Genomic DNA, 19,719 nt, shown 5'->3' on the forward strand with positions numbered 1-19,719 from the left:
CTAAAGGGAGTCGGAACAAAAACTGATTAATAGGTGTTCCCCCTTCTAAAGGCCGGTTTAGACGGTACGATTTTCGCCTACAACTATCGTACACAACGTGCTCGCGTCTGTCGTAGGCGAGTTGTAGGCTTGATTTACACGCTACGACTCGAGTTGTAGGATGGCGCGAGCGTGTTGTATACGATAGTTGTAGGCGAAAATCGTACCGTCTAAACCGGCCTTAATATATTTTCTACGTTTTGTGTACCTTTACACGAGGTCGGGAACCTCTTCTTCGTATTTCCTCTAACACCAGGCAAGAATCCAACCCACGAATTAACGTTTCCTCCCACAGGCCAGTGGCATTTGTGAGCAGCATTCCACATATACTCTGCATCAGCTGGCTCTTTCCACACGTTCACTTGATGTAAAGCACCAACAAACGAGTCAGGCTTAACAAAACTATTCCTCTCCCAGGAAAACTTTTGACCAAGTATGAACCTTCCACTGCCATTTAGTGGTCGACCTGTTGTTGAATCATGTATGTATACAGGTTATCTATAGATATCGTTGCTAGTTTGTCAAATTATATCTTGCACCACCGAAGGCAAGATTATACTGTATTTCTCAATAGTGCGCGCGGAATCGCCGTCGCAACGAAAGAGGTTTTGATGGACGTCAATCAAGGCGTTTGTATGACATTCCTTAGGCACGTGAAGCGAGATTTCACTAAAACTCCTGCGGGCGTACAACATAAAATCATACTGACATTTACCATTAATTACATTTAAATAGAAAATATATTGATAGAAAATATCTTCCTTACCAGGAGTAGTTCGTTGAAGCAAAGACACAGGCATCCCATCAACATACATCTTAAGTAATCCTTGTTGATTACTCCAAGTAATACCAATGAAATGCCACTTCCCATCAATAATATTGGCTGATCCTTCGATGACGTCACCGCGCACTACAGCACGGATCAGAGTCGCAGCAAAAGATACCTCGATGTTTTCAGTGATGTTATTTGGCACCAGGTATGTCATGATGGTGCCTGTCTGAAAGCGGTAGTTTGGTTTGGCCCAGAGGGCTATGGTCAGGCCCTCAAGTGTTGGAGCACCCTTGAATTGGTTTTCTCTAAATTCAACAAAGTCTGACTGGGATTTTTCTTTGAATTCGACGTCAAAGTCGTCGCTAATTTCTGTTGGGGATTGAGACATTGTTAGCATTAAATCATGACTACAAAGTATTTATTATTTTGTAGGAATTTCTGTTTGAAATTTGAAATATGTTTTCCATCTGTCAGTTATTTTGGTTTAATATACAACAGGGCCCGGTTGTACAATTGGTGGATAGCGCTATGCGAGGGGAAAATCTTATCCAGTGGATAAATTTATTGGATAACAACATCGACCTTCCCACTGAAGAAGGATTTATCCGTTGGATAGCGCTATCCACCCTACAATCGGGCCCAGATGTACTACTACACCCGTTACAAAGAAAACTGGCAATGGGGATCACAGGCACCTGAAGGTCGATCCAATGGACATGCCCCTTATAGTTTATGTCACTGAGGATTCCATTCAAGCCTCAGTCAATTTACCTATTTCGCAGTTTTTCCCCGTGTGGGACTTGTGGCAAATACAACTGTAATTATTCACTTTGTTTACACAGTTGGAGTGTAATGGACAGGGGGCTGAAGCACACTCATCGATGTCAACGTCACACAAGGGACCCTTGTAGCCACCACTGCAGGAACAGTTAAATGATGTGATGTTAAGTTCGATGCACTTTCCTCCATTCCGGCATGGCTTTATTTTACAAGGGCTTTTGTCATTCTGGCAGCGTTGGCCATCGAACCTGCGTGAAGAGAGTCAAGCAGGGTTTAATGTAGTGGTAAGTAAGATAGTGTAAGGGTTTTAGAGACAGATACGCACGAAGAAGGAGGGGACAACTAATAAAGGAGAGAAAAAAGATAGAATAAATCAAACAAACACGCAATCCAAGAAGAAAAAAATGGGGGACGAAAAAGAAAGAAAGAAGGAAGAGAGAAAAAAAGAAGTAAGGAAGTAATGAAGAAAAGGAGAAAAGAAAGAAAGAAACAGATAAAAGATATAATTATTGTACCTTTCACTACAGTTACATTTATATCCACCAAAAACATCTGTACAAGTGCCATTGTTCAAACATGGTTCATCAGCACATGAATACAGCTTGTGTTCGCAGTTTGTCCCATTATAACCATCCCAACAAACACAGTAATAACCATTAACCTGATCAACACACGTGCCCTTGTTCAAGCACTTGTTTTCCTTACACTCGTCAATGTCAATCTTGCAGGTTTTCCCCGTAAAACCTGCTTTACAGGTACAGTGGAATTCGACCTCGATGTCTGTACATTTTCCACCATTCTGACAAGGATTTGACTCACAAGGTTTGATCTTATATTCACAGTATTCTCCATAGTACCCTTTACTGCACTTGCACTTGAATCCAAGAGGCGAATTGACGCACTTTCCATGACTTGTACAATTTGAGTCCAAACAATGATCAATGAGATTTTCACAGTGGCGTCCATAGAAGCCTTCGGGACAGCTGCAGGTGTAATTTGAAACAAGATCTGTGCAGGTACCATTGTTCTTACACGGGTTGACGGGCTTACAGTCATCAATGTTAGTTTCACAGTAACGACCAGTGAACCCAGCAGAACAGCTGCAGTTGTAATCCTCATTCTAAACATAACACAAAGACGTTATTTGAACACCCATATATGTTGTTGGATTCACTAGAGTCATTGTCAAATTGAGTCGTCGTCAGATTCACTAGATTCGTTGTTATTTCTTCACTCAAATGCAATATCATGCAAAGTTAGGCTAGAACTAGTTTCCTGCCATGATAAATCTTTACAATGCTCATTGAATTTATTCTCGGTAGTACATTTTACATCGTTAACATACCTTAGAAGTGCATACGCCGCCATTATGACAGGGAAAAGAATCGCATGGACCAACTTGAACCCCGCAAAACTCTCCTTTGAATTCTTGTGGGCAGATGCAGCGGTACGAGTTGACTGCATCCACGCATGTCGCGTTATTCAAACACCCATGTTCCTCGCAATCGTCAATATCCTTCTCACAATGTTTCCCAGTAAATCCAGGAACACAGGAGCAGCGATAGCCGTTGATCAAATCCTCGCAAGTCGCGTTATTCAAACATGGATAACTGTCACAATCATCGATATTGACACTGCAGTTCTTACCAGAATAACCCGCTATGCAGTCGCACGCGTAGTCATTAACTAGGTCTCTACATTTACCGTTATTCTCGCATGGATTGACAGAACAGTCATCAATGTCTGTCTCGCAGTTTTCTCCTGTGTAGCCTGCAACACAGTTACAAGTATATCTGTTCTTTCCATCCTGGCAAGTACCGTGGTTTTTACAAGGATTTCCAGCGCATTCATCGATATCAACCTCACACCGGCTGCCGTTGTACCCATCTGGACAGCTACAAGTGAAACTATTCACTCCATTGTAGCAGATGCCACCATTTGTGCAAGGGTTTGACGAGCATTCATCGATATCTGTGCCACATGTTTCACCAGTAAAACCTGCAATGCAATTCACAAGAGAATGAGCGAATGGTATCAACACATCTCTTGATCTGAGGCGAAAAAACGAGATCCAATGCAATCCAGAATCTAGCATGGGTCATATAATGTTGAAAAGCGGCGTCAAGCTATGAAAAAACTTACCAGGAGCACACAAACATTCAAAGGTACCATTTCTGTTTTTGCAGTCTGCATTATTTGCACATGGCTGTGACGCGCAATGATCAACAGTACTTTCACAGTTGTCTCCATGGAAGCCTGATGGGCATGCGCATGAGTATGATCCTGGAGAATTCGTGCAGGTTGCGCCGTTAAGACAAGGCTGATAGAGACATTCATCAACCTCGAGCTCACACAGACTGCCATTATATCCAGGCACACAGGCACAAGAAAAGCTTCCAAGAGTGTTGAAGCAAGCTCCATTGTTCAAACAAGGATTTGATTGACATTCGTCGATTTCCTGTTCACAGTTAGTTCCTGTGAACCCAGGCAAACAGGAACAGCTGTAGTCATTCACGAGGTCTTTACATTCGGCGCCATGAAGGCATGGGTTAGAAGCACACTCATCGATATTTTCTTCACAAGTCGATCCAGTATAACCTTTCTTACACCCACATTTAAAAGCGTTTACCTGAAAGTTGATCTGTGAGTTAGTCTTACAATCTTCTGCAAAATGAAATGTGCCACCTAGTATTTTGGAGAACCATCCTCCCTCTCCCCCCGTAGCAATGTTGTCTCGCATGCATTTTACCAGCCAACCTCTTCACAGTGTAGAAAACTTCCTTGGCCAACATTGCTAGGGGGAAAGGGGGGAAAGTGGCACATTATTTTTGCAGAAGATTTTTTCAGGTCATATTCCAAACCATGTTTTTATGCGTTTTGTAAATGGCAACGAGACTGAAACATACCTTATCAAAACACGTCCCACCATTTGCACATGGGTTTGAATCACATTCATCGACCTCTTTGTCACACGTATCTCCATAGTAACCAGGCTGACAGTAACATTTAAATCCACCAATCAAATCCTGACATGTTGCGCCATTCTTACAAGGTTTGGCATCACACCTCTCTATCTCCGTCTGGCAAATATCGCCTTTGAAATCTGTTGTACAACTACAAGTGAAGCTGTTCACAAGATCGTGGCAAGTACCATTGTTCAGGCAGGGAGAACACTCACAATCGTCGATATCTATCTGGCATTGTTTTCCAGTGTATCCTGGCTTGCAGACACAGCTGTAGTCGGCTATCAGGTCTACACAAGTGGAGCCTTGTTGACATGGGCCAGAATCACACTCGTTGATTTCTGGGTAAGACATTTTTGAAAAACATGGATGTCATTATTTTTCTGTATTGTTTCATCGATTTCCCTTTCCACTTTTAAATAAATTTCTAACACAGTTTTTTGATATTAAGAGCAGTACTCTTAAAAAATGGTTATCTTTTAAATTGTTAAGCGAATATACGTAAAAATTTGGAAAATTGTAGAAACATCTTAAGTTTCTGAAATTTCCTTTTCTTTCTTTATGTCTTATTACAGTGCTTACCTATCGCAAGCGCAAAATGTCGCGACAAAATAGGGTTTTGGTGGACGTCAATCAAAGTGTTTCCATGGCACTCTTAGTCCCAACGGGATTAATGAACGCTTTGCTTTCAACTAATCCACTCTTTTGTCTTTTGATTGTTTCTTTCGTTTTCTTGCCCACTTTGTTCTCATTGGTTTCCTTTGTCTCGTTCACAGTATATAAACACTCCTTTCTCTTTTACTCCGACGAAGGACTAGCGTCCGAAACGTCAGTACGTTTTTTCATCTTTTCACGTTGTAAAATTGACCCTTTTATCATTACTGTTTCCATGACACTCGAGAAACCCGAAGATTTTTTACGGACACGTGGTTATGCAATATCATGGAAACAATACGCGCAAGTGATTGGGAAGTACTACGTAAAAATTACATTCGCTTGACGCACCTACGCAGTCTGAATAACTATCACTTCCTTCGCTCAGCGTTATCTTTGTTCCATCACAAGGAATGCAGGATTTTGCCTCCTTGTTTGGCTGGTACGATCGTGTATCACATTTGATGCATGGCACAAGGCCTGTTGTTGAGTATGTTCCAGGACTGCAAGGACCTACAAGACACAGCATATGATTTATTCATTTAATGAGCACAAATAATAAATAATATAAATCATTATTTTATTGTAATTGATAAATGATAAAAATTTTGGCTGTATTTGGCAGCAATTAACTCCGCCATGGCCGGTCCCAAGCCCGGATGAGAAAGGAGGAGGGTTGGGCGAAGGGCTAGCAACCCTTCCATGTAAAAACCAGAAAAACGCTATAGAAACATCACCAATAGAGAAACAATCAGAGAATCTAGTCCCGAATGAAGGAGGGACTTCCTATGGAAGCCACATGATGTCACGGGATAAAGCAATTTGGCAGCGATTCGTGGGTTAGATATCATTGAAAAAATACGATTGCTTCTCTCTTTTTCAGATTAAAAAACAGCTTGTGCGAGAAAGAAAAATCTATCCCATCCACCGACGATACAATGAAGTCAAGAAAACGTCTCCCTATTATAACCTGTGCGAGCAAGAAAGTAGGACAAGAAACCAGTTATGGCAGTCTACTTACTTGTACAACTACTTGCATGTACTGCTCCTGAGAATTGCGTCGTTTTGCCAGCGGTGCAAGGAATACATTTGACTTGACCAGACTTGCTTTGATAAGAGCCCTTGTCACAAGGAGAGCATTTCTCCAGACCAGTGGGTGAGTACGAGCCTGGCTTACAATATTCTGTTGAAAACGTATATTATCAGAAACAGCATAAGATATTTGCGAACTCCCTTCTCATGATGGAGCTCCTTTACTCTTCAAAGTTAAGGTGCATAGATTTAGCGTTCACTAAGTAGGATATATAGATATAAGCTTCGCTCCCTCGAGTGACAGAGGGGAATGGGAAAGATTCAAAGGACCACGATTCAAGATAATTTGGCAATAGAGGGTTTTCACTCAGTCCCTCAAGAGTTAACTGACAATGCAGATGGCAGCGATGTTCGTTGGTGTACCTAACAAAAGAAACTAATGACAAAGTTATTGTCAAACGTACACCAATATGGCGGCTGTGACTTCATGTCTGACAACAGAGATGGCAGCCATATTGGTGTACCTAACAAAAGAAACTAATTACAAAGTTATTGTCAAAGGTGCTCCAATATGGCGGCTTTGACTTCATGTGAAAATGCTCTATGAATTTATCTTTCAAAGTTCTGCCATTAATAACCCGTTGTACGCGTTACTCTTTTGACGTTAGGATACAGACACCTACTTCCAGTAAATAAGGACATAATACTCAAGGGGATGATATTAGCTTCAAATACGAAAAGTTCGCAGCAACAGTGTTCCTTTGGGAAATCGGGTCTTTCTTGGTGTAGCAAGTTTATTGTATTCTGGGTTAGGTTTTTGTTTTGCAGCTCCAAAATTATTATCCTTTATATTATTATTGTTTTAATATCTTTATGCCTCAGGTACCTTTCAACACCAAGAAAGAGTCGTGAAATCTATTTTAAAAAACATGAATAAAAGATTGTCTTTTTTATTACCTATACAGTCTGTTTTGTACTTGGACCTTGTATCAACGGTAGACATTCCATCAGGACAGCGGATACAATATTCCTGTGCATTTTGTTCTTGGTACCATCCTTTACGACACTCCTCGCATGTTTCTGTTGTCTTGTTAAGGTACGTACCCAAGGTGCAAGCCACTTATACGTACAGGTAAAAAAAAAATCGTTTAGTGAAAAGCGAAAGTATTATCAACAGCAGCAGTGTGAAAGGCGAATAATAGTCTCCTTCACAGTTCCCTGCGCCATCTTGAAGGGTAACCGTGCCTGTGTATCGAAGCAAGAACTGCGGTGACCTTTTTTACACCTTTTTTTGACGATTATTCACATGTGTTTATCATTACAATGTTCCCGCCATTCTCACTTCGATGCACAGCCACGATTACCCTTCAAGATGGCGCAGGGAACTGTGAAGGGGACCATTGGTAGTGCTAGTGCTATAGACCCCTTGCAGCACTTTGGAATGCAGCTCTATCTGGGTACAAAACAATAGGTACCAATTCTTAGGAGACTGGATATCTTTTGTTTTGTCCCCCAGATCGAGCTGCTTTGACGTCACATGCAAGGAGACAAAACAATAGGTACATTCTTAGGAGATTGGAATTCTTTTGTTTTGTCCCCCAGATCGAGCTGCTTTGACGTCACATGCAAGGGGTCTATTGCGTTGTGTTAGTTATAAAAATAATGGTAAGGGTAGTGATAGCAGTGATATATATATCAATGATGGTGGTGATGGTTGATCCTGAAACATTGATAGTATTACCCCAAGCACGAGCTTAGTAATCATTAATATGGTCCTTAAAGATCCATGAACTCAGATAGATTGAAACAACACTTACCACATTTGTCATCAACAAAAGTTTGGCCGTAACTACATTCAAATTTCATACTTTCGTCAAAGACCACAGAATCATTCAATGGCTTGATTACTTGATCATTGATCTTGATTACCATGTCATCCAATGTCTTTCCCACCTTATCTACCATCTCATCCACTGTGTGTGTCGCATTCTGAGTTTCCTCTATCACCACTTCCTTCGTCTTGTTCACTACACTCGCCTCACTGGGAAGTGTAACTATTAACAGATATACGTTTAGTGTTTAAATTTTGAAAATGTCAATGCACATTATTTCCCTGCCAAGATTGATTTTCCTATATCAGGGCCACTGATTTTTTTCTGAGTTCGTTTCAACAAATGATAAATAATTTCTATACTACCTTCCTAATTCATAAATATGATCAAATTTTCTTACTTTTCTTGATAGTAACACTAACACACTAAGTACTGAGCACCAAAATCAAATTCAAAGTAATTACTTCAGTTGAAAGTAATTAACCTATCGATGCCTCTTATTACACGATAACGAACGACAACTTACCAGAAAGTTCAAAAGTGATTTTCAATTCATTCAAATCCAAGGCAGCGCGAGGCGTTCTTTTGAATGCCAAGCTTAGGAAGTCGTCTGTGGAAAAAGAAGGGGGAAAAAAACATTTGGTAACTACAACTCTAAAACAAAAAAACCAAACCGGCGTCAATTTAAATTTTCGAATCACGAAAAGCCTTTGGGTCAATGTAAGTTAAGGCACGGCTAGTAAACAGATCGAATGGGAGAAAAACCCTTAGATTATAGATATCAGATATAAATTATAGATATAAAACATATCGGCCCTAGATCAAAGATATAGTTACTCCCAAAACTCTTTTCTACAAGCATTAATTATTAGGTCTTTTAATGTCATAAACAAATGGTATAATCATAAGACGTTAGCACGGGTGGATCCAGGGGTGGTAATAGGGATGTCTATTGACCCCCCCTCTTGCTTAAATTTCTCAGTATATCATTAGTAACAGTCACCCCCCCCCCCCCCCCCTTTTCCCTTGAATTCCTGGTAAAACCTTTGTAATAGACACCCCCTTTCTAAAATTCCTGGATCCGCCCCTGGTAACCCCTTTTGCACATCGTGGCTCGTTACATTACCAATTGTTCTCTTTCTTCTCAGTGTCTTTTTTCCGCATTCCACGGCTACATTGGTAGCATTGCACTTTTCCTTCAACGCTTCGTCAATGCAAACATCTTTGAATACTGAGGTCTTCAAAATTTCTATAAACTGCTTCTTTATTTGTGTCTGTACTGCTGGATCGTTACAGTCACCATCGAAATAGAACAGCATACTTCCGGCTTTCCTAGCACTCTTGGGAACATAAACCTCTGTAAATTTAAGGGGGAAAAAACGCTGAAACCTTCTGTACGTTGTCCGGTATAGTGCACAAGTACTATGCACCAGGCATGCGCACAAGTCACCAGGCGTGCGCACCAGGCACCATTATCCGATACACAAATAGACACTTACTAGAACAGTCTGGTAGTTTGTTGCTTGGAAACCAGCTTCCCTTAGCTCCACAAACCCACATGGTTTGAATAATCCTACTAGCAAAGTCATAGTTGCTGTTGCACATGGGAGTACAGAAGCTACCAAACATCCATAAATCACACGCTTTTGCTCCGTTGTCTGGAGGCTTAAGTTCTGGACATGGCTTTGCTTTAGAAAAAAATAAAACTTTGTGTCACGTGGTGAAAATGACGTAAATGGTAATGAGATATTATATACATGTAGACACGTGTAGACTCAAAAAGAACCAAAAAAAGTACGATTAAAGGAGACAAGAAGATTCTATAATTTGTTAGTATCTGTGTACGTTTTGGAGGTGCTAACATATTTTTGGGGGCTCAGACGTATTGGAAACCATTTATATAAGGATTGATCATCGGACACATTCACTATGGAGGAATTAGAGCTTAAGATCGAGGAGAAGCTATACACACTGAACGCGGATCAACTCGCAACGCTTGGGGAGTTTCTTAAAGTGGATATCAGCGGCCAACCGAGTCGCCGATATAAAGTTAAGAAGCTGAGGGAACGATTCGAGTTGGGCACCGAGGAATTTGAAGGGGACGACCTGCAAAAATTCCTAAACGATGTGTGGGGGATCGTGTCCGAAAACGTGAGTAACGTGGATGTTGCAGCGAGCAGTACTCAGGAATCAAATACACATGCTGAGATTCAAAATGAGCAGTCTGTATCTAAAGAAACACCACTAGCAGCTGAAGACAGCGTGAAGGAAAACAACAATTCTGTATCTAAAGAAACGCCACTAGCAGCTGGAGACAGCGCGAAGGAAATCACCAATTCCAACGTTGCTAATGCGTCAACGCCAATGACTCAGGATAGTGTAAACAATGCCATGAGAGAATTACTCAATTTAAACCTGAGGAGAGATTTTAAAATAGCCGGAACGATTGGAGGGGACAGTAAGGACAGAGTATCGTTTGTTGGACTAATGCGACAAATAGACAATGCTTTAATGAGGGGACATAAGGAAAACGAGATAGTCGATGCAGTCATTCGAGCAATAAGCCCGAATTCGAAGCTGAAAGACTATTTAGAAATGATGACAGAGATCACATTACAAAAGCTTCGTCAGATCATCAGGGTACACTACCGGGAGAAATCGTCAACGGAACTATACCAGGAGTTAACAAATCTAGTACAAGACACAAAAGAAAGCCCACAAGACTTTCTGCTACGAGCGCTTTCACTGAGGGAAAGAATAATCTTCGCATCTAAAGCTGACGACTCACTGAAATACGATGCAACTTTGGTACAATCTCTGTTTACTCATGCACTTGAAATTGGCTTGCGTGACGAGACTGTTCGCAACAAATTCAGATTTGTTCTTAAAACTGGCGAATCCAGCGACGAGGAACTCATGGAGACACTCAATAAAATAGTTTCCGTGGAGGGAGAGAGGCAACTAAAGTTCAACACAAGTCGCACGGGAAACAAAGTAACTGTGTCTTCAATAAATGACAACAGCCAAAAATCAGCCAGAGAAATGTCAAAGGTTATGTCAACTCTTGAAGCGTTGCAGGCGCAAATAGCCGAGTTAAATGCCAAGGTCCAAGAACAGTCAAAATCTAGTGCGTCGCCTAACAATGATAAGCCAGCGAAAGAACATCAAAGAAGAAGAAAAACATGTAAGGATTGCGAACAAAGAAACATCAGCCAATGTAACCATTGCTTCAAATGTGGTTCGAGCGACCATTTGGCTCGTGGATGTAAACAGCGTAACCAGGGAAACGGACATCTGCTGCCACCGAGGGACAGGGAGTAGCAGATATTGACGTGTCCCAATATTCTACGATAGCGAGTAATGAAGAAGACGCCGAGTGGGAAAGTGGAATATTCGTCAGTCATCTAACACCAAAGCAACGGACATCACTGATTAAACTGGTTGGAAGTAAGTGCACAATTTCTTGCTCTTTGAATAATGTACCTTGTAACGCACTGTGGGATACTGGTGCCCAAGTGTCTGTAGTGTCAAAAGATTTTGTGATAACCAATTATCCGACAGCAGAAATACGTCCATTGTCAGAACTTATTGGTGATTCAAAACTAGACTTAAAAGCCGCTAACGGAACCCAATTTCCATTTGTGGGATGGGTAGAGATTGATTTTGAACTGAATGATTCGAACGATTCCTGCCATGTAGCTACACCATTTCTGGTATCACAAAAACCTCTTGATTTGCCTATCATTGGATTTAATATAATCGAAGAAGTCGTTAATAACTTTGTTAGTCAAAATGGAACTGATGTAAATATCTTGAATTCTGTGTTATCTTCTTCATTCATTGGAAATGCAAGTAAAAATGTTGCGGGACTTATTGACTTTATACAATCTACTAGCCAAACGGAACTGTGTAACCTGAAAACTGTTAAACAAGATATTATTATTCCGATGAATCAAACAGTACTTGTAACCTGTCGTGCAAATACCGGAAGTCTTGATGTCAATGCACCAGCTTTGTTTGAACCGGAAGTGGACGGGACAATCCATTCCGGTCTTGAAATTAATGAGACTATCGTGAGCTTAAAACGCGGGAAGTCTTGTCGAGTAGAAGTTGAAGTAAAGAATAACTCTAAACATGATATCTTCCTGAAAAGCAGAACTGTACTAGGCAAACTACACCTTGTACGCTCGGTAACGCCCGTTGAAGTTAAACTCGCAGAAGAGAAAAATGTACGTCGGTCCGGTGTTAATGGTATTAGAGCGGACAACAGTTCAGCTAAATCTAGTTCAGTGTCGGACATCTTGAAATCAAATTGTGACGAGCAAGCTATCTTAACTGGCCCACTATCGGAGATTGATCTCGGAGATCTCACGGAAGAACAAAAAACGTTAGCTACAAAAATGCTAATTGAAGAGGAGGAATCATTTTCCAAAGAAGATGCAGACATCGGCTGCATACCAGAGTTGCAAATGAATCTTCACCTGACGGCTAACGACCCAGTGAATCGAGGATATTCTAGGATCCCAAGACCATTGTACGCAGAAGTCAAAAACTATATTGAGGATTTGTTAAATAAGGGATGGATTCGTCAATCCAGGTCATCATTTTCTTCGCCAGTAGTTTGCGTCAGAAAGAAGGACGGTGATCTTCGCTTATGCGTAGACTTTCGTGAGCTTAATAAGAAAACTTTTTCAGATCGACATCCACTTCCACGCGTACAAGAAATCCTGGAAAGCTTAGGTGGTAACCAGTGGTTCAGCATGCTAGACCAAGGAAAAGCTTACCACCAGGGCTTTATTTCAGAAGAGTCAAGACATCTTACGGCTTTTGTTAGCCCCTGGGGCTTGTACGAATGGGTTCGAATCCCATTTGGCCTGAAAAACGCCCCAGCCGAGTATCAAAGATTTATGGAACATTGTTTAACGGGACTCAGGGATGAAATCTGTATCCCCTATATTGACGATGTTATCGTTTTTAGCAGCTCATTTGAGGAACATGTGGAGCATATTCGCCTCGTTTTGCGCCGTCTCCGCGAACATGGCGTGAAACTAAAGCCTAGGAAGTGTAGAATGTTCAAAAGAGAGGTGACGTGTCTCGGTCGAATCGTGTCGGCGGACGGGCATCGACCTGATCCTACTCACATCAAAGCCGTACTCGCACTAAAGAAGAGTCAACCAACATCCGTGTCCGATGTGAGAAAACTGTTAGGACTGTTAGGTTATCACCGGCAATACATACCTAACTTCTCACAAACTGCGAAATGTTTATTTGAGCTTTTGCAGGGGCCAAAACAGACAAAGGACCGTACAGCCTCATCGACTGTAGTTAAATGGGAAGAACGACACCAACAGGCTCTCAACAGCCTTATTGACTCTTTAACGTCACCACAGGTCCTTAGTTACCCAGACTGGAACGTCCCTTTCGTCTTGTTTACAGATGCGTCCAAAGATGGTCTGGGAGCTGCATTATACCAGGAGCAGGACGGTAAATTGAAACCGATTGGTTTCGCATCACGTACTCTAACACCCGCGGAATCCAACTATCACATGCACTCAGGAAAACTCGAATTTTTGGCGTTAAAGTGGGCGGTGTGTGAACATTTTCGAGATTACTTATATTACGCACCCAAGTTTACTGTATACACAGATAACAACCCTCTGACCTATGTCCAGACTACTGCAAAACTGAATGCTACAGGTCACCGCTGGATCGGGGAGCTTACGGACTTTAATTTCACCATAAAATACCACCCTGGAAGTTCGAACACCGTCGCTGATACCTTAAGCCGAATGCCAATGGACATGGGACAACTCGACACGTGCTATAATAACACCACATCACGTGACGAAGTCAACGCAACTCTTGTTGGAGTAACAGCATTAGGAACTGGAGACACCACGTGGATAGCTTCAGTTACAAACCGGGTTGATGTCATGGATCAGCCATCATTGATAGATGTTGATGGCAGCCGAATAACAATTAGCGACTTGAAGATGGCACAACAAAGTGATCTCTCCATTAGCAGAGTCTTGGAGCTCAAACGTGTGGGACGACGCCCATCACGTCGTAAGTTAATGACTGAATCGCGGTCGACAAGAGCTTTACTGAGAGAATGGACGAAGCTGGAGGTGAGCGACGACGGTCTGTTACGTCGACGAACAACAAATTATAATCAACTGGTCCTGCCTCACTGTAAGCGCTCTTTAGTCTACAAAGAACTCCACCAAGAAATGGGTCATCTGGGTGCAGACCGAGTGATTTGCCTGGCAAGGGAACGGTTCTTTTGGCCCGGGATGCAAGATGACATAACTCATTTCGTCACTAAGGTATGTCACTGCCTCAAACAGCGTCGTCCTCAACTTCCGACTCGTGCCCCGATGCAACACCTGACGTCATCGTCGCCCTTCGAACTTATTTCTGTTGACTTTGTTCACCTGGAGAAGAGCGCCGGCGGCTTCGAGTACATATTAGTCGTCGTTGACCACTTTACAAGATTTGCTCAAGCGTACTCCACAAAGAATAAGTCTGCCAGGACTGTCGCTGACAAAATCTTTAACGATCTCATCCCACGCTTTGGGTTTCCAGCGAAAATTCTTCATGACCAGGGGAAAGAATTCGAAAACCACCTCTTCTCGCAACTGGAAAAGTTAAGCGGTATCAAACACGCCAGGACTACACCATACCATCCACAAGGAAATGGACAAACAGAGCGTTTCAACCAAACGTTGCTGGGAATGCTGCGGACCTTGCCAGAGGACAAGAAAAGCAAGTGGAAGGATTCCGTTAACAAAGTTGTCCACGCCTATAATTGTACCCCACATGCTAGTACAGGTTTTTCGCCGTTCTATTTGCTCTATGGCCGAACGCCAAGATTACCTATCGACCTAATCATCGGTAGAGAGGTTGAAGGTGCATCTCTCCCCCAAAGAGAATTCGTTAAACAATGGAAGTCAACGATGCAATCAGCATACGACATAGCCCGGAAGCATGTAGCAAAGTGTAACGAGAGGAGCAAAGATTACTATGATCGTCGACTTAACTACACGGAGCTTCAAGCAGGAGACCGTGTCCTGGTTCGAAACCTCACGCCTCGAGGGGGACCAGCCAAGCTTCGTTCGTACTGGGAAGATACTGTATACGTGGTAGTAAACCGAAAGGGGACGGGCCCGGTGTATGAAGTGAAGCGAGAAGACCGCGAGGGTAACTCGAGACTCCTGCATCGAAACCTGCTCTTTCCCTGCGACTACCTAGAACCCGCACAGCACGTCCAACAACAGCCAGCACGACAAAGCCCCATACAACAGGAACCAGAATCACCTGATGACTCTTCTAACATGTCAGATAGTGACATTGAGGATATTCATGATGAACAAGGTGATTCTCTACAACTGGAGGGGGAGAGATCTGAAGTGGAACGTCCTGCAGGGGAACACGATGCAGTTCAAGAGAACTCAGCAAATCAGGTAGAGACCACGGCGCCACCTGAACCAGAGCATGGAATAGGAAGAACAGGTAACCAGTACCCACGAAGAGCACGTGCTCCACCTGAACGGTATGGGTTCAACCAGGTTCACAGTGTGCAAATACCACCATACCAACAAATGGTATATCCCCCAAGCCTGCCACTCCAGTATAACCACGGCATTTACCAGATGCAGTACTGCGGATTACCTTGGCACCCAGTGAATCCTCCTTGGCACCTGTTGAACACTGTACCTTTGGCTTATGGATAGCCGGCAGAGATATTCACATACTCATGTCATATACAAAAACATAGGAACACTTATGAACACTTAGTATCAAAAAAATAAAAATAAAAAAAATCATGAATTCTCTTGTAACGCATCATAAGATAGCAAATGTTAGGGTGTTGTAACCACCAGAAAATTAATTATGTATGATAATTAGACACAGGAGCAAGAAAGTGAGTGGAAAGAGCGAGGAGTGATATGGCGCTGGGACTGATCACCCCGGTATTTATCAAGGAGGTATCGCTAGGACTCACTAAGCTTTTAAAAAATGGTGACCTTTCAAAGCAGGGGAGAGTGTCACGTGGTGAAAATGACGTAAATGGTAATGAGATATTATATACATGTAGACACGTGTAGACTCAAAAAGAACCAAAAAAAGTACGATTAAAGGAGACAAGAAGATTCTATAATTTGTTAGTATCTGTGTACGTTTTGGAGGTGCTAACATTTGCATTAATTTTTTTGCTATTAATTGGTTATAAATAACAGGATACCATACTTCCATCGTCGTACGCCGGAGATTTCGACCCCGACACCGCTATCCCGGGAGAACTAATTACTGAGTAATCAGGAAGCTCGGCAGAAGCCTAAGGGAGAGGTTAATTGATCGATAATAGGCCGTAGATTATTAACCCCAGGTCGTAGATAACATACTCCAGGGAATGACAAGTGGTCTGAAATAGAAAAACATTACGCCCAAGGTAAGGAGGTCTAATAACTCACGTTTGACAGTAATCTTGAAGCTACAGATACCAGGTTTGTTATTAGGATTCTTATCATAAGCCCTGCACAGTATATTCCATACTCCCCAGTAAAAAGATGCGCCGCTTTGTCTGTTACAGTTGACTGTTATCTCATCGTTACTGTTGTCTTTGAATTCAGGTTCTTTCCATTTGACCTGTTCTCTCATCTTCGTGGCAAGCACTTGAAAGTCATCTGGACAGTACACTACCTCTGGTCCTTTGTTGTCTGTTTTGATACAAGATAAACACAAATCTAGTAAAAATGCTGATTGGTAGCCACGATTGCAAATGCAGTAAGTAAAACCCGTGTTCACCTACTAGTAAGAGTTAAATAACATGGTGAGGCCCGGGGGATGTATAGACTTAATTGAGAGTTTTATATTTACGTTCACGGCAAACGTGAAACGTCAGTTGACCATTAAAAAATTCTTTTAAATTACTGAAAAAGAATCGCAAAAAAGTCCAAGTAGTAGAAAAACAAAAGAGTATTTGCGCTTGGTGAGAAGGTTTGTAAAAGGTAAAGTAAAATAAAGGAAAACTATGAAAACGTGGTCACGTTTGCCGTTTGCGGGGAGAAAAAAAAGTCAATATAAAACTCTCTAATGCCGACGTTCGAGGTACATAACAAATTTATTTCAAATTTTGGTAAGGTCTTCGGACACAAATTATTCTCAAATAACAAAGAAAACCGTGTCCCTGATTCGTTTTAATCCGGTTATGTATGATGGCCCACAAGTACGAAAGCCCATATAGTGGACATTAATTACGAAAAATAAGATGTTAACAAATTCAACGAATTTATGATGATATACCTTAAAAAAAAAAAAGAAAAAAAAAAATTTTCCGGATACGATGGGGTTCAAACCCACCGACAAAAATTTAAGAAAAAAAACTCGATTCAACTTTGCCATACTCCCGAGACATCCGCAGAGCTGAGGCGGCGTATGGACTTCGGACCTGACGGCAATTAAATCCTTCTGCCCTTGGGTGTACGAATTACGCAAGAAAATGTTCTAGCCGAAGCATCAGGGGAGAGACCAGCCGGCCCCCAGACCATATCGGCTAATCCCTTGCATCTCTGCCACGCACGGAATCGGTTGAAAATATAATGTTAAAAAGTCTAGTCTATCCGGTGCATTGTTTTCACAGCTATTGTTATGCTGATTCACTTGGAACCGTGGTCAAGTGGGGGAAAAGGGGCTTCCATATTATGAAACTGAGTCAAGTCCGGTTGGGTGAAGTTAGTACCTGGATGGGTGACCTGAAACTAATACTTTCTAAAAAAAAATATTTTTCCAATTTTTTTGTTTGTTTGATAAATCGTCGCAAATTAAAACCTGTCGCGCATTTATTCCGTACGCGGCAGTCTTTAATCATGAAAAGTGTCACAAATATTATATCATATTCTGTGCCAAGGAAAGACAAACAAGTCAAATTGAAAACTATCAAGCAGAGGAGAATCGCTTGAAATTTCACTACAAATGTAAAATACTTTACCATAGTTTTCATTGGTACGCGCTCATCGGGACAACAGTCGATACAGGTTTATAGACTATCGCCAATCAAATAAATAACTAAGGTACATGTATGAATAATTAGAAAAATGAATATTAAAGACTACCCAATATGAAGAGCGCGAACGGGACTCTTAGTCCCATGCTAGGCACTTCCCTTGAGGACGCACAGAAAATAAAATAAAATAAGTAAGTAAATATATTATTATCTGTGATACGGACACTCGCGAACTAGTGACCATGTTCAAGGCAAGTCCGGCGCTATCAAATATACTGTTGGTTGGCTATTGCCCACTGAACTGTTGCTAGAGTTTGTCTTGATTAGCGCGTATCAATAAAGAAAATGGTAAACTTCATAATCAATAAACAATAATAATATTCAATATTTATCTAATTTCCCTGAGCTAGTGACAATTCTAAGCATTACCAACATCATAATCATATCATTACAATTTTTTCTTACCTTCGACAATTATCTTAAAGGAGCACTTTCCAACATTGCCAGCGTCATCTGTAGCACTATACGTCACAACAGTCGGCTTTTTTACCTTGAATGGTGGAATAGCATTGGATGGATCTACTGTCATCTTCGGGGGCACAAGCGTGTTGTCCTCGGCCACAGGGATCGTCCAATTGGCTGTTGCGGTACCATCTTTTGCCAGAACGACTCGGATGTTTGCAGGACAAGACTTTGTAAACATCGGTGGTGTTTTGTCTTTCAGAAGGGGAAAAAAGACGTAGTAATTGGTTAGCAGATAATATAAAGACAGAAATTACACTTATTCGTTAAATAAGGAGGCTGTACTTGCAGGTGAAATCGAAATGAGTGAGACTATTGAGAAGAAACCAAAGTATAAGGAAACGTCCACAAGAGATGAGAAAGGTAAACTGTCGCAGTGAAAGTAAAGGAATGCATTTTCATAATAGAGGTTTTGTATCATCACTTGCCCACGCTTATAATACAGCTTGGACTGCCTGTGGTTAGATGGAAGAACAATAAAATCCCTTTGGTATGGGGAATTGAATTCTTTCTTATGTAAAAGGATTGTATTTTTCCTCCCATCTGACATGGCTGCCGTCACGTGACGGTGCAAAACCTCTATATTGATCAATTGTGTCTATATCTATGAATCAAACAAACCTTCACAGGTTATGATTGTAGATACATCCTGATCCCATCGTCCATTATTACCACAGGTAATGGAGGTTATACCAGAGCTGCGTGCAAATCCATTGTAGCAACCAAACTTGCATGTCGTCTGCACAACAGGTCCATTACTAGCCGAGCACACTGGAGGATATACGTAGCCTTTGGCGGGCATCTTTAGAGGATTGCATCTTTTGACTTGAAGAGATCAGAAGATACGCAGTCATGGCAATAACTTTATTTTATTTTGTTTATTTATTTTTTTGGATAGCGCTATCCACCCCACCCTTCGTACAACCAGGCCCAAGACCTACAGTCAGTTGGTTTCAAATTGTTGTGGTGTTCCTGCCTCATATCCACATTATTTACTCGTTTATTTTATTTATTTGTAGACATTAAACATGCGAATCTAAATAAATAAATAAGTGATACACATCATCAAATGAAAGTCGTACGGGTGCACGGCTCTTAGGCGCAATGATATGTAATATC

At 41.6% G+C, this 19,719-nt stretch overlaps 1 protein-coding gene across 1 annotated transcript in view; it reads right to left on the minus strand.

The window, feature by feature from the left end:
- LOC116305052 (uncharacterized) overlaps nucleotides 1-19,719 on the minus strand; it is a 35,089-nt gene that overhangs the window by 3,830 nt on the left and 11,540 nt on the right. Inside the window, exons 15-31 of the mRNA XM_089028662.1 lie at nucleotides 19,222-19,425; nucleotides 18,544-18,795; nucleotides 16,547-16,792; nucleotides 9,572-9,760; nucleotides 9,199-9,429; nucleotides 8,599-8,682; nucleotides 8,058-8,294; nucleotides 7,198-7,359; nucleotides 6,230-6,391; nucleotides 5,560-5,721; nucleotides 4,498-4,895; nucleotides 3,734-4,220; nucleotides 2,937-3,589; nucleotides 2,107-2,711; nucleotides 1,583-1,839; nucleotides 806-1,180; nucleotides 248-505 (exon numbers count right to left, since the gene is read on the minus strand). Coding sequence (XP_088884788.1) covers nucleotides 248-505; nucleotides 806-1,180; nucleotides 1,583-1,839; nucleotides 2,107-2,711; nucleotides 2,937-3,589; nucleotides 3,734-4,220; nucleotides 4,498-4,895; nucleotides 5,560-5,721; nucleotides 6,230-6,391; nucleotides 7,198-7,359; nucleotides 8,058-8,294; nucleotides 8,599-8,682; nucleotides 9,199-9,429; nucleotides 9,572-9,760; nucleotides 16,547-16,792; nucleotides 18,544-18,795; nucleotides 19,222-19,425 — 4,962 coding nt within the window. The remainder of the gene's footprint in view (nucleotides 1-247; nucleotides 506-805; nucleotides 1,181-1,582; nucleotides 1,840-2,106; nucleotides 2,712-2,936; nucleotides 3,590-3,733; nucleotides 4,221-4,497; nucleotides 4,896-5,559; nucleotides 5,722-6,229; nucleotides 6,392-7,197; nucleotides 7,360-8,057; nucleotides 8,295-8,598; nucleotides 8,683-9,198; nucleotides 9,430-9,571; nucleotides 9,761-16,546; nucleotides 16,793-18,543; nucleotides 18,796-19,221; nucleotides 19,426-19,719) is intronic.

Source organism: Actinia tenebrosa, unplaced genomic scaffold, assembly GCF_029948245.1.
Source record: "Actinia tenebrosa isolate PJP-AT-01 unplaced genomic scaffold, QUT_ActTen_1.0 PGA_scaffold13__45_contigs__length_12533684, whole genome shotgun sequence".
NCBI classification, from domain to species: domain Eukaryota; kingdom Metazoa; phylum Cnidaria; class Anthozoa; order Actiniaria; family Actiniidae; genus Actinia; species Actinia tenebrosa.